The sequence below is a fragment of the Nipponia nippon genome, unplaced genomic scaffold (assembly GCF_047370975.1).
Source record: "Nipponia nippon isolate SJK-2023a ecotype South Korea unplaced genomic scaffold, ASM4737097v1 scaffold_2, whole genome shotgun sequence".
Lineage (NCBI taxonomy): Eukaryota > Metazoa > Chordata > Aves > Pelecaniformes > Threskiornithidae > Nipponia > Nipponia nippon.
Window position 1 is genome coordinate 56,606,602 of NW_028262336.1, and position 17,708 is coordinate 56,624,309.

General features: G+C 39.2%; 1 protein-coding gene across 3 annotated transcripts in view; it reads left to right on the forward strand.

Annotated features, from left to right (window-relative positions):
* LOC148055796 (interleukin-5 receptor subunit alpha-like) overlaps positions 1-17,708 on the forward strand; it is a 29,221-nt gene that overhangs the window by 7,501 nt on the left and 4,012 nt on the right. For 2 of the 3 annotated variants that reach the window (XM_087759018.1, XM_087759017.1), the window contains exons 2-10: positions 2,687-2,886; positions 3,204-3,358; positions 3,493-3,640; positions 4,224-4,332; positions 4,419-4,606; positions 7,446-7,582; positions 11,712-11,856; positions 15,824-15,911; positions 17,469-17,568. In XM_087759018.1, the coding sequence (XP_087615144.1) occupies positions 2,784-2,886; positions 3,204-3,358; positions 3,493-3,640; positions 4,224-4,332; positions 4,419-4,606; positions 7,446-7,582; positions 11,712-11,856; positions 15,824-15,911; positions 17,469-17,568 (1,173 nt within the window). In that variant the 5' untranslated portion in view covers positions 2,687-2,783. The remainder of the gene's footprint in view (positions 1-2,686; positions 2,887-3,203; positions 3,359-3,492; positions 3,641-4,223; positions 4,333-4,418; positions 4,607-7,445; positions 7,583-11,711; positions 11,857-15,823; positions 15,912-17,468; positions 17,569-17,708) is intronic. The other variant, XM_087759019.1, reaches the window with a different exon arrangement.

Consider the following 17,708-nt stretch of genomic DNA (forward strand, 5'->3'; position numbering starts at 1 on the left):
GAAGCTCAGCAATGAAAGCAAGAGGACAAGTGAAATACTAAAACCAAAGTAAAATGTAAGTGTAGTACTGTTTTAAAATATTAAGAATACTTTCCTACTAAAAAAAAAAGTATTTTCTGACAGTACATTTTTTGGAAAGCAATTTTTTTTGCATTATGGGGTTTTTTTTGGTTATTTAGATTATTGAGATAATTTCTATCTCATTAGATTAGCTGGACTGTCTGTAAGTATATTTGGCTAGTGTGCATTACTCCAGAGACAAAAGAACTAGAGGGCCTTTTTAAAAAAAATTGTCATGCAGTGAATTTTATTTTGCATGTCATAGACTGAGTTTCAGCACCATATGCTAACATAAAGCTCTTTGTAGCACAGGATGAGACACACACAGTCCTGTCTGCATGTATTTGAGAAGAAATGGTCTGTCTTTCTACTTAGCTATGCTGGCATAAGTGGAAATACGCATTCTTTGACAAGTGGTGGATCAAAAGTTTTTTCTGTATGGATGGCTTTTCGTTCCCTCCTGATCACCTTGGGTGTGCTTATGTTGCAGTTCTTTCGCTTTGCTGTTTTCTGGGAACCAATTCATTGCATATAAATATAAGAAATACCCTATGGGGTCAGCCCAGTGGTCCATCTGCTGTTCTGTCTGCAGCAATGGCAATAGCAGGTGCTACTTAGATATAATCCACAACTTTGGCCACCTACTGCAACCCATCTCCACGTATTCCCCCAGCATCTTCAGCTGCTGAAATAGGGTTGTTAGAGGGTACATCCATCTCTAACACTTGTTAGTAGCTTTTCATAGACCTGCTTTCCATTAATTTCTCTAGTCCTATGCTCAGCCTGCTGACACTGTCTGCTATCACAATGCCTGTGGGAGCAAGGTGCAGGATTTTATTGCACACTGCGTGGAGAAGTGCCTCTCAGTGCTGCACGAAACGTACTCCTAGGAAGAAGTCACCTCCAGGAAACAGCAACGATCTCTCCTGAAATGCCTTTCTTTGACTCAAGTTGGTTGGCTTTTTTCTAAGTCTATTCAGGCTTACGTTAAAAATCTTCCTTCTCTGCCTCTGTGTTTCCTTTCTCCAACTGAATGCATTTATATTACCTCACAGATGATTTCTATTTTTGTTTCTAGCACCAAAAGTTGTTGCTACTTTAAGATTTATTTTGTTCCTTTTCCTGTTTCAGGTCCCCCTTTGACTCGTATTTTCCACAAAAGTAGTCATGTTACTAAGAGCCACAAATATTTTAACTTGCTTAGTGTTTTCCATCCTCATCTTTTCCCTTTCTCCAAATTTAAATAAAGTATATACATGTTCCGAGGACTATTTTTGATTGTTTCATGAGAATGGATAAGCCCTTTACAGCCACTGCATGTAAACTCTTGAAAGCTCCTTGTTTCAGTTGTATATTTTCCCTGATTTTTGCCACACACCCTACCATTCCCGGGCCATCATTAATGAGAAATTAGGGTGAGAACAGCTCACCCCTTCCCTCTCCAGGCAATTAGAATTGGCTTCTTTCCTGGGCACACCAGCAGAATTCACTCACATTTTTCTTTGCCGTGCGCGTGGTGTGGCACACATACTACAGCTGCTGCTGCTGCTGCTACAGCTGAGATCAGTACCAAAATGAACCAGGTGGGGGAATCTCTGCCTTAAGGCAGATGTTATGCTGGAGATGGACTTTTTACAAGGGAGCATAGTGATAGGAGTAATGGCTACACACTGAAAGGGGGTAGATTTAGATTAGATATAAGAAGTTCTTTACTATGAGGGTGGTGAGACACTGGAACAGGTTGCCCTGAGAAGTTGTGGATGCGCCCTCCCTGGAAGTGTTCAAGGCCAGGTTGGATGGGCTTTGAGCAACCTGGTCTAGTGGAAGGTGTCTCTGCCCATGGCAGGGGGTTGGAACCAGATGATCCTTCAGGTCCCTTCCAACCCAAATCATTCTATGATTCTATGATTCTATGATTCTATGATTCTATGATTCTGTGATTCTGTGATTCTATGAAAGACCCCGAACACAGAGGTGTATTAATTCTGTGGAGAACTGGTAAGGTCTCAGAGGTTGTTTTACATTAAAGCAACCTTTGAATGAATACTCAGCCACCAAACAGCAATTATGTCTTTCTAAAACCAGTTCTGACAAGCGCAGAATCTGTTTTCTCACTGTATGCCAAATTTAGCAAACACCTGATATATTCTTGCTGACAGTCACTTTTGCAAATGGCAAGATTCATCTCTCCTCAGATAGTTACAGTTTGTATCCTTCTAAAGCAGATACCTAAACCAGGCAACATGAATCACAACCTAGAAGTGACAGTTGCTCTACTGCAACTAGAGGCTAGATAACTCATACAGTGACAGCTCCTGGTTTTGTACCTAGCCAAAGTTATGTCAGATGGCTCCTACCCAGGATGTCTGCTTTCGGTATCAGTAGTGTCATTTCTGTGGTCTTGCCTTGCAATCTAAGCGGTACTGCCATTCAAAACCAGCTCAGCATGGCACACCTGTCCCCTTGGGCCCTGGCACCCAGTTAAAGAGTGCACGTAAATACAAACATCCTGGGAATAGAAGGCACTGATCAAGACAACCCATTAAACATATGTCATTTCATATTTACTTCTTATACTTCAGACATCACTTAAGTGGTTGAGTGACTGTTTCATATTATTTCACAGATGCAAAATGAAAACATCATGTTCTAAGTGCTTTTTCAACTAAACTTGGAACTAAAGAGTCTCAGTGTCTGCAGACCTGTGGCCCAAAGCATTTGTTATGGCACATATTACAGTCGTTCCTGTCATCCTGATATTAAGTTTTTTCCAGCATAAGACACTATTTTCCACTAGCCTGGCAAGTGGACAACCAGATGTAGTGGGTAAGTAAAATATTAAGTAACAGTTCTTGTTGTCAAGGCACTTTCTACAGCCCATAGAGAGAAACAGAGACAACTAGGAGAGGTGTCCAAGATAGGTAAAAGTAAATCACCTAACATTTTGGGAGCTGCAGATAAGTAAACATGAATCTCACTGCTAAAGTCAGTCATATTCAACAGAGCTCAGCAACCACCTGCTCCATGTAAGAACAGAGCTCCTGGGGGAGCTACTGGGTATTCAAGCCTTACTGAGAGCCAAATCCTTTGTGTACACAGTGGTGGGACCTCTCTTCCTCTATGCAATTTCATTGTAATTGCAGATGGTCTTGGGCTACATAATGTTCTGCAGATTACCAAGCATGAGCCAAGAGTTATTCTGTCCTGGAACAATAACCTGACAAAAGAAGAAACTGAGAAGTACACTGTGAAGTATATTTTGAGTTATAAATTCTTCAATACCACTCATGAAAGGAAAGTAAGTTGTTTAATGGTTGCACATAGTTTAAAGTGAAATCATGTATTACTTCATTCAGTAGATGAATTTGCATAATTTCCCTCTCAATACTTAGTACCACCTACCTTCATGCAATTCCTTCTTCTTCCTCTTAGGAAAGACTGCAGGAGAAGAAAAAGATAATACGTCTTGAGTTACATTCTGGTTTTAATGCTAAAGTTAAAACACAACTTTTTGCAAAAGAAACAGAAGATGTAATTAAGGAGAGTGGCTGGACAGAAATTACTTACAAGGCACCTCCAGGTCAGCTATTTCCTACATGTTGTTAAGACATCCAAGTGTTCGTGATAATGTTCTGTCTTACTTGGAGACTTACAATTTCTGAAAGCTTATTATTTTCTTATGCTACTTTTTTTTGGTATGAATTTGTTAAGAAGATGACACATAACACCTTGGAATATTGCAGAATTATTTTCTTTATTAGACATGTTCAGATTCAGAAAACTCCAGCTCTCCTGACCAAGATGACAGAATGACCCAACCACTCTCTCCATTTTCACTAGCAACTCATGTTTCTTGAAGATTGCCTTCTGTATCACCTGGTTTCAAGAAATCTTAAAAGAGTAGAGCTTTTCAACTACTACTCTGGACATTTTTTTTCTTTAAGTGGGCTAGTAAGGCTTTTGGTGGTAGTAGCAGATGTGCCTCTCAGCTGTCATTCATTGTCCAAAAAGCTGAAAGACCCATTTGTTCTCACCTACCACTTATTCACGCTTCTAGAAATAAGACTGCATAATGGGTTTGTAAAGGCAACCATCATGGTGTTATTAGAAAATCCACGTAAAATAAACATCATTCTTTCTTTTTTCCCATTTCTTTGTTGCAGTATATATTCAGAATCTTTCATGCATCATATATAACATTTCTTTTTTCAATTGCACCTGGCATATTAAAGCAGAAGCTCCTGAAGACATCCAGATCTTTTTTTCATACAGGTAAGGGTCTTGTGCAAAATAAGTATGAAACCATGGTTTTTGTACCTAAGTCCTTGATTTACAAGACTCGTATTTCCTTCTCACAGACATGTAGGAAAAGATTTTGAATGCCAGCAATATATAAAAAATGCAAGGAAGAAAAATATTGGATGCCATATGAAAGAAATATATTTCCAACCATCAAGAAAAATCAATTTAAACATAACTGTAAGAGATCTGAGAAATAATTCAAGAGGACTGTCTTATTACAAAGCTTTTACACCTCAAACAATAGGTAAGTATTTTCTATTATTACCTATTATGAAAAGTTCATTTATTTCATTGGTTATTTCATTGGTCTGGAAAGCAAAGGAAAGAGGGAAGTGTGACAAAGTCAGAATATTAATTCTAACTTCTTATGCATTCATCTTGCTGGGAATTTTACACAAAGATTAAACAAAATGGATTGCTCAAAGGATTTTATTTTTTTCTCTGATGTAATATCATTGTTGATCTATAACTGGCATTTTAAAAATTTGATAGGATAGTGTGAGAAAATGCAATTTTAAAAGCATTATACCCTTCCTTTCTCCAGTTTTTCTTTTTCCTATCCTTTTTCTTTTATAATGCTGAAGAAAATGTGATTAAAAAAAAGGAACATATATAGACACAAGTGTCATTCGTAGTTGAATTTAAGAATAGGAATGTTCTCAAATATTAGTAACATTTTTATTTATTTATGACACCATTTTTCAGTTAAAAAGGCTTTGACAGTTATTTTTAATTATCAACAGTTTTGAATGATCATATAAAATTATTTTTCCTTACTTCTCTGGGAAGTTTGAATTAATCTCATGAGTAAGAAATTCACCTGAGTTTTAGCACAGACTGCAGACTCAAATACCTTTAAAACTATGAACATGTTGATCATATTCTGGACCTGTAACACGGGAATCAGTCATAACTCAAGGGATAGAAAAATGTCATTCAAAGCTATCAAAATCTATTCTTAGTTAGATCTCATTTATCTGTTCTAACATATTAGAATTATTGGCTTTACCTGAAGATTTACATTGCAATCAAAGCCAGCTATAAGCAAGATTTAATTTTTAGCAAAATTAAACATTTTCGAGAAAATCAGATTTTCCTGAAAAGACAACAGGAAAAAAAAAGGGGGAAAACTAATCTGCAGGAAGACTGTATTAGGTGTTTTCGTAGCTACCTGGGAAGATGCTCACTTCCAGACAGGATGCCTGGGTGTCATCCCATCCGCTGACTCCAGAGCAGACAGCTGCTATAGTACATCCAGTCTTAGGATCAAACGCTTCACACAGCAACAAAAGATTTCATATAATGTTCAGAGGTGATGCCTGAACTACTCTAATTTGCCTGATGACCTCCTGAGGGCTTGCCCAGCCCCACCTTGGCAGTTTCACATTTTCTCCCACCCCTCTGCTACTCCTGGGACAAACTTCCGACCAAGGGCCTCCCTGGGGAGCACAGGGCTGGGGTGGGCAGGAGCGAGCAGGGGGATAAGTAGGAGGGAGCAGGCTGTCCCTTCCCTGCTTCTCTCTCCATCTGCTCGATCTCCTTCCTTCTGCTCAGAGCAGCCACCACCTCCTCTTTGCAGAGCTCGGATCGCCAGCGTTTCCTCCCTGCCCTTCTTTCCTTCCTGTCTTTGCCATCTTTAGCCATCACAGCTGGCTCAGCCAACAGCTTCCCCTCCTGTCTCAGCTCCAGACACAAACCCTGTTATCTCTCCTTGCCTCTAAAACCCATTGCCAAGCCTTGGTAGGGCACAGCAAAATCTAAGTGAGTTTGCAGGGGACATTGTTCCCATTATAAGTAGTGGAATTACTCTTGCAAGGCTCCAACGTTACCAGGGCTGTCTTCTCCCTCCTGAGAAGGCAGTTGTACCTTTTTGGCTAAGAGGCATCAAAAAGGCTTGTTCGTATCCAGGCTTCCCTTCTTAAACAGGAAAGCCTCCAGCTGGGCTTTACCCAGCCTAGCCCTTGAACAGTTCTGGAGGTCCACTGTCCTGCTGCGAGTTACCAGCCCCTGCAATCCAAGCTTCCCTCTAGTAACATGCCGTACAGTCTGACAAAACAGGACTTACACACACCCTGTGCTGCAGGCAGCCCAAAAATAACTTAGTCCTGGCTGTCTGTGTGTGGGGACTGAAGAAATTTACAGATGACAGGTGACAAAAGGGTGAAAAAAAATTGTTTCCTACTCTTGGTATACTCAAAGAAGGGCGAGATGCTCTGGGAATAGTATTTCAGAGGTGAAAAATATATCTTTCCTACTACAGAGACTAAACAAAAAAAAAGCTGCTGCTTACTCTTCTCACCTTTCAAGGCTCATGGTGTGCCTCCACCCTCAAAGGCAGGTGTTGGTCACTGCCAACAGCTTCGGGGACAGGCAGATGTGAACAATTTTACAAGCTCGAGGTAGCCCTGGGATAAATGTTTTTGCTAAGTTTATGAGATCATTACTGAAAGAGAGGAGAGTCTTGCTCATCGGCTCATTTATAAAAGAACAAGTAAGCACATAGCAAGTGCTCTTTGGCTCATTTACAAAAGAGAGAGAAAGATTTCTAAAGCCTGTGTAGGAAACCTCATATATTGCATAAGACCTGCCAGGAGCTGGTACCCTGTCAGTAACCCCTCAGGGAGAGATGAAGTTCCATTTTTTTCGCAGTTATACTACCAGGCTCATGGGCAGACTTGGGGTATCCCACAAGACACAGTGGAAATAATCTGACATGGCATGGCAGGGAGCCTGTAGCATCCTGGAGGTCTCCTCAACACCCACGCAAACTCTGGAGGGTGAATTCAAAGGGCCCCAAAGGGCCTGTTCCTCCTGCCCACCCTCACTACCTTCCCTGGAAAGATACATGAAAAAAAAGACTTCCACTCTAGTTTGAGGCAGCAATAGATGCCACTTAGTGAGCAGCACTTTTAAAGAAAATGTGTCACTCACTGAACACCTTCTTTGGGTGTGATTGATATACTCCATTTTGTATTTTGTTGAACTGTATACTTTAGGGACTAATGAACTCTGTTTGTTTTGCATCATCATAAATATGACAAAGAGCATGAGGTACAGAAGGTCTCTCTGTGCTCCTTTTTCAGAGAAACTGAACCCGCCGATCAACGTTTCAGTTTCCCTTGAAAACAGAAGTATTAAAATTCACTGGAAACCCCCGCCTACTATTGGTTCTGCAAGTAACAAGTGTTTTTTGTATCAAGTGAAAATAACAGATCATAAGGTAATAGTTTTTTTGGTAATAGCATAACTTCCATAAAAGCCAGGCATCCCTTGAATTTAACAGAATTAAAACTCAAGCAAACTTTAAAGAAATCCCAAAGTCTTTCATGAAGAATCCAACTTTTCTTGTCTTTCTGGTCAAAAATGGAAAATCAACACATTTCATGAAGTCTTTCAGAGTCATGCTTGCATTTAGGTGGACTGGTTGTTTTTTTCTTTTAATCTTGAATTTGAATTGTACATTAGCTTCACATAGGTTATTGACTTTTTTGTTGTAGAAAAAGGAGTATTGATAAAAAGAAAAGTTTAGTAGCTACTTTGATAATATTTTTAAGAATAAAAATTACATGTTATTGTTGTTATTTCTACATACATCACTAAAAACATCACCCCTGTTCTTTACATACATTATATATATTTTAAAATCTTTCATGGTGTATCAGCAGTTTCTCTTAGTCTTAACAGTAAGAAATAGAACAGTGTTATAGTTTAGGTTATGCCATATGGTGACTAAATGCACCTGGCATTACCAGGTAGCATTTTTAAATTACCCAGAAATAAGAGCTGAAAATTTTTCATGCAGATTCTTATTTTAAATCCCAAAGAGCAGAGAGCCAAACATTTAATTCAGACTACGATAGGTATGAAATTCAGATGTGCATTGGAATGTGAATTTTCTGAATCTTTGGTGTTTTCATTCAAGCTGTCTTTGAAGCTGTGTTTTTCTTTAAGAACCTAAAACTTAGCTAACACTCACCTCAGTCAGCACACAGTACTCAATAAAAGGCTTAACTAAGCTGGCTGCAAACATTTAAGAGACAATTAAAGCCTGAAAGAACATATGACTAAATTGATATGCATCCACTCTGTTAGACACAGTAGAAAGGAGAAGGGCAATGAGGCAGACACGTTATTGATCACATAATGTTATCTTCATAAATTACAGTAGGGCTTATTAATTCGTGTGCAGTGGCAATACTGCTAAGCAGCTTCTAGAACAGGGCTGGCTCTTCCCACATTCCTTCAGTGCAGCATGCGGAAAAGGAGCTCAGGTCTGTACGTGGACATGATAAACCTTCCCAGTCCTCTGGGTTTTTCTGGAAGAAAGACAGGTAGCCTCCTCCACCTCTGCAAATAGTTATCATCCCCTTAACCATTCCCAAGCCCAATACTTCAAAACCCCTGCCAGAGACATCTGGGGGCTTGTCCCTGTCCATTCACAAAGCTCCCAATCACCAAAGGCTGCAAGCAGAGTGAGCAAGGGAGGTTCATGCTGGATCTTTGGCATCCTGTTCAGACACATCCTGGGGCCCCTCTGATCCCTTCCTGCCCATGCACGCAGATTTCCTTCCTGTTTCAAGACTCAGAGCAAAGGAGGTGGAAGTGGGAAGGGCTGGGAGTAAGGGGTCGCTTCCCACTTCAGGGCTGGGACGTGCCCAAAGTGAACAGCGGGATCCTGCAATCCACAGTGTGTTCATGTGACCACTGCAGCCCCTGTTTCCAGCTTCCTAACATCTTCCACTCTGTGGAAGAAAATGTCAAATACATAAAATAGTCCAGCATCCTTACTTAAATAGAATAAATCTATTTTATTTTCCTTGTCTTACACAGCTGCTCCTCTGCTTTGTACACATCTGCAGGATATAAACATAGGAGAGGAAAGCAAAGAAATATCATTTGGGCGTGGAAGTGAATAAACACTTACAGTAGTGGAAAATCATGGCTTTTTCTTTTCCACAGATGGGATGGTTTGGGAATACATGAGAGAGGCAGCTGCAATAGCAACAAAAAAAGACATAGAAGGGCACGAGATAAAAGAGGGGGCTTTAAGGTAGGTTTGAGGAGAATCAGTGTCAAAGTTAGTAATGACTAAAATGGTAGTTACCTAGCGAAGGAACAAAAACAAGGGGTGTGTGTGCCAAGTTAAGGAAGAAAACTGAAGCAGTATTACAGGAGACACAGGAGGGAGAAGAATGGAACAAGCCTGAGATTCTGTTTCCTGGTCAAAGTAAGGTCTTAATTGCTGTCATAGAGACTTAATGAGTTGAGGTATTAGGGTGTTCCTAAACAGGCTTGTAGATATTTGTTGAAGAACATGTAAGAGTGTAATGATTAAAATATACAAGTCTATTTATTTATTCTGAACACCTGAAGAGATGACTTGCTGAATACTTACATGCATAAATAATAATACTGTAATACAGATTGATAAAGCTTGAAAATAGGGAGTTGATTCTGCAGATGAAGAGAAGATAGGAAGGGTTGGCAAGTACTATGGGAAACAAGATTAGAATTTGAAATATTGGGTAAAAGTCTGAAATCAACAAACCAAAATTCAGTAATGAGGAAAATCCTATGTTTAGGAAGTACGGGTCAAATGTGCCAGCACAAAATAAGGAATTAACGTGTAGGCAGCAATGCAGAAGAAAAAAGGTCTGTGGATTACACTGAACCACAAACTGAGTCAATCATTCCCTGTTATTACACAAAGGTCAAATGTTATTCAAGTGTATATGACAAGCATGTCACACGTAAGATGTAGATTGTGACTAATTTGTCCTTTTAGCTACTGAGTTTCACCTGAAGTTTCAAACTGTGCTTTGGGCACCACTACAAAATATACGTATGCTGAAAAAGTGTTCAGAGAACATCAGTGAGAGTTATCAAAATGAGCATAAGCTTTGAAAACATGCTTTAGGATTGGAAGACTGAGGGACATGGTCTAGAGTAAAGAAGTGCAACTTGTATTAACGGTCTTCTGGTAAATAAAAGAGCATAGGGGTCACACTTACCCATGCCAACTTGTGAGTAGGATAAAAAGTGACTGGCTAAATTCGAAGTAAGGGAAACATAGGCTAAAAGTTAGGGAAAGTGTCCTAATTCCAAGGAAAGTTTAGCACAGGAACAGGTTTCTGAGGCTGCCTGGGGATGGCTCTATATAGAGTTACCAGCAATGGATTAGACAAACATCCTCCACGAATGTTCTGGGTAGATGTGTCATGACTGCCAGAAGGTGGCCTATGTAATTTTATGAGAAGTCTTTCAGCCTTGCATTTTGGTAATTCCCTACGATGACATAAGCTTATTATTGGCTCCTTAGGAAGAAATTTTCAGGCACAGCATTTGGTTAGCACTTAACCCTCATAGTCACTTGCAGCTTGCTTTTGAAAGCCCAAGGACTTTCCCACATTTTTACTTACTTTGGAAAAACTTAGCATGTGAACTTTTGGACATATTTTTAGCATCAGATCTGGAAAGATCTTAAAGAGTGTGGAGGAAGAGAAAGAAATGTCATTGTACATAGGCTCAAATCCACACCACACCCATCAGTATGAGGAGAGCAGAAGATCGCTTTTTCTTAAAGTTGGCCTTATAGTACTACCTCATCATGCTTTCCTAACACCAAAGAGGCAAAGATTCTGGACCCCTCTGCATCTGAGATGCATATTTTCTACTTCTTTGAAACTTCCTAACATTATTGTTAATTTTTATAAGCAAGAGTTTCCTCTCCTGGTTTCTTTTTTATTCCTTCTTCAAGTCTTAGTGTTGTTTATTTACAGCAGTTGGCTTCAGTTTTCAAAAGTGATGAATGATTTAGAGATCCCTCTGTCTTGAACTCTGACATTCTTTCTGTGGGCTTGATCTTTGGAACTGATGTGCTTTCTTATATAGGCACAATTAAAGATGTTTCAAGATAGTCACTAAAATAGTAGGCATCCCTCACCACCAGTCAGCTGAAAAATGCAAGCTTTTATTTTACCAGACAACAACGTATAGCAGACTACCCACACCAAAACCTTGAAACTTGCAGTTTCATAGTTACTGTACTCATCCTACACTTGATGTGACAAAAAATGAAAGAAGAATCAGTGTTTCAAATTCTTACTGTCCTACTATAGCTGATACCTCTTTCCATCTTATCAGTTCCAGGCTCCCCTTCATTTTCAGTCCTGAGTTTTAACACATGCCAGGTAAGAGTCAGATTGTGTCTGGACATAAACACTGGTTCTGAAAATCTCTTAATACTAGGTTTGAGATGTAAATAATAGTATTTGACATCCCTACATTTATATCAGTTTGAACCGCAATGTGAAATCACCTAAAATAACCCCCTAAACCTATCTTGATAGATTGTAGATGTCACTGCAGAGGAATATGAGTACCCATTTCATAAGCCAGCAAAAAAATGTGCAGCACAAGTGAGAGTAAAGAAAGAGATATGCATAAGAAACAAGATTTGGAGTGAGTGGAGTGAACCAGTGTTTATTCATGGTGGTAAGTTATCATGTATTTATTATTCATAACCCTTATCATTAGATATGTTATTACTATTCAACATATTTACTTCATTATTGCACCTGTTCTTCTCCTTGCTGTATTATTGTACCATAACAGTACCTAGAGGTCCATGGCACGCAGCAGGCTCATACAGCTCTAAGTGCTGCAGGGAAAGGCAGTCCTTGGTCTAATGAGTTATACTTCCTTGGTCCTAAGGCTGTCTAGCACAGGGCTGTTCTCCTGAGGTAATTTACATCTGATTCTTGACAGCCTTTAGAAAACAATAAAGGTCAGCAGCCGAAAAGCTCACAGTACCCCCCTGACTGCCCTGCAAAGGACAGCCCAAGCATCTCTACAAATGCTTTCAACTGGAGTTAGTAAGCCAAGAAACCCACAAAAGTCATAACATTCATCAAATCACATAGTCCTTAAGGACTAAGTCTAACATTTCTTTTACTACATCAGGGGAATAATTTCTTATCGGACAGAGGTAGGAAATGGTTTAGCTCTCATTTAAATATATGTGCTCTGGCCCCTACAGCTCACTTAAGCACGAATTAAACAAGAACCTTGTAATACTTTTCCTTCACCTCCTATGACTAAATTTTAACATTCGTGTGCTAACAAGAGAAACTTGTGCTTTCTGTGATGAGAAAAATACCTCCACATGCAGCAGCTTCCTGATGTCAGGTTAGGTAAAGCGGAAGTAGTATAATGGAGTGATTCTCTATTTATGGAGAGAAACTGGTGCATAGACTTGTCTCTGTATGTTGACACACAAAATAAAAAAGTACAATACTACTGGTAGTAAACCAAAACAAGATAAATATCTTTATTTAATGCGACAGACTGTGTATTTTGGAATATGTCTTTCTGAGCTATTAAGCTTCAAGTACATATTTACCTGAAGACACAGGAAATACAAGGCCAGACATTATTATTTTTGCAATGCATTGAATGTAAATTCAGTTATAGGGTTTACAGGATGTTGCCTCCCTACTCTATCAGATGCCTCACCACATGCCACTGGTCTGCTGGCACCTCTCAGCTGCCACCTTTTTTGGCCTAGATTCATCCATCTAATTTCAAAAGCATTTCACTTGTGAAATGCTTGGAGAGAGAAACCTAGTTGCGCCACAAGCTCGCTGTGGTGAAGGAGAGAACATGTTTCAGGCCATCAGAGACTTGAATTGCCCTTTGGAGACGCTTCTTTCTTCTCATTGAAGACAGGTCTGCCTGGTGTCAGGCCGGACACATCTGATGTGTAGACAGTGGAGGGAGGGGAAATTAGAAAGGCTTTTCCTGGTGGAGGAATATAGATTTACTCACTCCCTGCCAGCCTTTCACCAGAAGAAGGAAATGGAGTTGAACAGTCACCCGTCCTGGTTCCAGCCTACCAAACGTTGCTCTCAGCAGCTGCAACTCTCCTTCAACTGTTTTCAACAACGCTACTTCCCCAGCTTCTGCTACAGCTGTTGTTGAGGCTGAACAATCACAGCATGTTTCCTCCACTTCAGAAGAGTTTATGGTGGACAAGACTGCCATTGCATATAAGCTGTAATATCTGCATGTGTTCAGTGCATCATGTTGATTTACAACTGGAGTATACTACACATATACACGAGTTCATGTGATGTGGCAGTTTCCCTTCTTCCTTCCTGTACTTGGAGAGGATCGGTGGCTGTTATAACATGAAACTATGAGTATATTACATCAAGGAGTCACACGCTCAGGCAAACCTCTTTAAATATCTCCTTTGATGCCTAGAGAAAGTTTTCTGTCCATTTTATTTTGTATTCCGTTGAAATTATTTTGTCTGCTTCTAATTGGGAACATGTATAAGTGGACATTATGAAATGCATTTTAATACTGCCTAGATTTTAAAAAAAACCTGGTATTAGTAGTATCATTCATGGTAACTCCATGAAGTCATGGACCTAATTTCATAGACACAGTGAACTGAAAAAATTGAATCTCTTTGTGGAGTAACCTGAAAGAAAAAACATCCATTAGGTATTTTTACTTTGGAATGTGTCAAATTGTCTGCTGAAAGCTTTGAAGGAGTGTGCAATGACCTGCTTTTTGTTTGCTTCTACATGACATTCCAGTGTTTCGTTTAGGAAATGTGCTACATTTCTTTAAGAATGTATTTTTAAGAGGCATTTCAGCCTCTATTTAAAAACGCTGAAACATCAAAATGAAATAACATAATTCAAAACATAACTAAAATATTTGTTCTGAAATGTTCCTTTGACATGAAAAGAATTTGTTAATTTTCTCATGGGAAACACATTCATTTTCCATTGGAATTAGCATATGCCCTTGAAAAAAACCCACAATTTAAACTGAACTGAGCTGCTTAGTATAGAAACTAGCTGCTAAAAAAGAAGTGTTTGATCAGCTTTATTCATATATAGAAACTTGAAATAATTGGTCTAATTTTTAGAGCTGCTGAGCATTCATAGATCACTTTGAAGTTAATAGTAATTCAGAGGTGTTCTGCATTTTTGCAAACCAAGCCAGTTGTCTTGGTTTCCAAGTACTGTTATTTGTGACTTAGTTTAAGCATTTGCATCTGCAAAAACCCCACCATAAAATGGTCTGCCTAAAAGAATATATGTGCTTCTTTTTCTTCCTCCTTTCCAAAATGCATGAGGTAAGAAAGTAAGAGAACCAAGCCTCTTTGTGGTTTGGCTGATGTAAAGACCACTGCTTCCTCTTCTCTTGGGTGTGTACGTGATACAGGGCTAGCAGAGTGATGCAGAACAATTACCTCAAACAAAATAATTTCTACTACACGGTCCAGAGATTCTTCAGAACATATTTTCTGAGCCCTTATCTCAAAAGACAAGAAGGGAAAAACTCCCTTTTCATCTTAAAGTGAATAAAGAATAGTTTTGTATTTTAGTAGTGCATAAAGATTATTCTTATACACAGTTTTGCCCACAGGTTTGTGAGTTTTTCCTTGGTTTCATATAAAATTTGTGGAAATTCATAGTATCCTTGGTTTAAACTACAGATGGGTTCAAACTAGGAACTTTTGTACAATTCTTTTGTTCTTTGAATTTGATCTAGATTGATCCTAAAGCCATTGTGTAAAACTGGCCTCGGACTATTAACATTTTAAGAGCTGTTCCTGCCTGTTTTTCTTCAAAGTACTTAGTTCAAAGCAGTCCAAACTAGTTTTGGTTTTAAAGCTAGGTATTAAACAAAAGATAAAATTTGCCAAAAATACATTTTTGAGTCAACCAAAGACATTGCTTTTTGGTATTTGGGGTATTTTGGGGGAAGGAATGCAAGGTACAGAGCAGTAGTATTCGTTGAACAGTATAAATATGTATTGCTGGCATTTCTTTAGGACTATGCCTAGCAGGCTTAAAAAAGGTAAATATAATGAAAACCAAATGTTGCTTCTTGAGTCAAAGAGAATATTTTGTTTGACAAAAAGCTTTTACTTTCATTTTGCCTTAAACCAGTTACAGCTGTGAAGGGGTGAGGCAGCAGCGGCGGGGGGGCTCATGGTGCGTGGAGATAGGAGGTGGCAACAGCAGGAATCCAGAAACAGCTGGGGCAGCAGCAGGAGTGTCAACAGCAGATGGACAGAGGGTTTGATATCCAGAGGAATCAAGGCTGGATGGAAGAAGTATCCAGTGACAGGGCAGGTCATGCCTGGCAAGTGAGAGCAGAAATCCAGGAAAAGGAGGGGATGGAGTCTACTGGAGCAGAGGAAGCCAGGGAAAGTGCTGAATCAAAGCAGCAGCAAGGCTGAGAGCTCAAAGGAGGAGGAAGGAACAGTGCTGAATTCAGAAGCCCCTGTTTCCCCTAAAAAAGCTCCAGGAAATGCTTCTTTAAATCTGTGGCAGTTCAGGAATAGTGCAATATTTATGAGTCAATATATAATTCATCCATTTATGAACTACCTTTTCGCACATTATTAACATTACCTTTCCCTCTTCTTTTTAAGAAAAGACAGTGGATGTCATGCTGCTAAACGTCACATTGTTTTGTCTCCTGATTTTCCTTGGAGGTTTGCTGATATGTACATGTAGAAGGTAATGTACATTTCTGGAAGATAGTATAAATTTCTGGTGGAAGAGAGGTCAGGGTGAGGGTAAACAAACCATACAATGGATTAAAGTCAAACACAGATCTTCTCAGATAAATTATGTTTACAAGAAGCAGTTAATTGTGCATTTCCGACTATTGTTCTAACAAAGGAGTGCTAGCTGTTAAGACCTAGTGTAAGACACTGAGCCCTATCACTGTCATCTCACAGCTCCCATCACAGTCCCAGGAGCTCTAGTCTCACACCCTACTCGCAGATGTTTTTCTGCCACTGTAAATGACATTTTTTCATCTTCCTCTGACTGGTGCCTCTCTACCCTCAGTGTGACTTTGCCCCATGCTTTTGCAGGTTCTGCATTCAGGGCCACCAACATTAATCATGCCAAAGATGATGAACTGCATTTGCCACGTTGCCCAATTTCATTTCATAATCCATGGGTATCACTGAGAGCAGTCTTTTACTCTAAGCTGGACAGTTTACGAGAAATAAATAAAAAAGGAAAGTCAGGCTAATGGAAGGAATTTGCTTTGTTGTACTAAAGTAATAGCAGTGGTCCTACACACACCAACAATTAATGCAGCCAGCTGCCTCCATGCCACCACTTTTCTGCCTGGCTACATAGCTTTCCTGTTGACATGGCAGAGAAGGCTATCTTGAACTGAAAAATAAACTTCTTCAGGATAGTATTATAATTCAAGATGCCTTAATATTTGGAAGGTGCAATATGTAAATGGAACCTCTGTTAAAAGTAAATTGATTATTTAATTAATAACTGAATATTATTCCTGATTAGGATAAAAGAAGTTATCATGTGCTGTATCTTCTTTCAGTAAACAAAGACTCAAGGAACTATAGATGTGAAATAGCTAATATAAAAATACACAATAAAAATTTTTCCCTGGGGCAAACAAAATATGCAATTGAAAGCCATCTGCATCTAAACATAAAAGAATATTCTGGCCAAATAATGAGGAGTGACTCTGGCCCCAAGAGAGCAATTCAGCTGGTAGATCTTCTCAGTGGAAAATGTTCATAATACTCAAAACCAACAGATAATCCTTTGTGATGAAACAAAATGTTTTCATGGTTCTGTGCAGACACCACTCACACTCAAACCCGAATTCTGCTAGACCTCAGCAAATGAGTTACAAGATGTTTCCGATGCTATGCCTGCTCCCTGTCATCCGATGTTTCTTCCTTTGATTATTGCACTTTATAGGTAATATTTTTAATTATGAAAAGAAAATGTAGGAGTAATTTTTAGCTATAGACATAGTACATGCCGCAAGCTCTTGCTTTGCTTGGAAATCATATTTTTGTGCATATCTATACAGGTCTTAAATCTCTAGCAGGCTAAAAAACAGTCAAGCTGAAGAAGAGCTAGGAAAAATGTTGAGAAAAATGTCTGCAGTGAAACAAAAAAGGGTAGAACAGCTTTAGAAATGGTAGATGCTTGTCTAATTGGCATATCTGTTACAAAGAATTATTGACTGATCTGTTCCTGCAGACATTTGAGTCGCGTGTCTGTGTCACTCTCTTGTAGGTATAGATGCCTGGAAGTTATAACCATGCCTGTTCCACATCCTTCAGATAATATCAAAACTTGGTTAGCTGCAGATGAGACTCTCCACCAGGTAGAGTGTGTATGTCTTTTTTCTCTCACTACATTGACATGCATGATATTACTTGCAATCGGAATGGTGCAACATTACCTTTAGAGCAGCAGGTCATTTTTAAGAAAAACTGGGAAAAAGGTATGCACAATATTTGTAGTGAAGCCAGA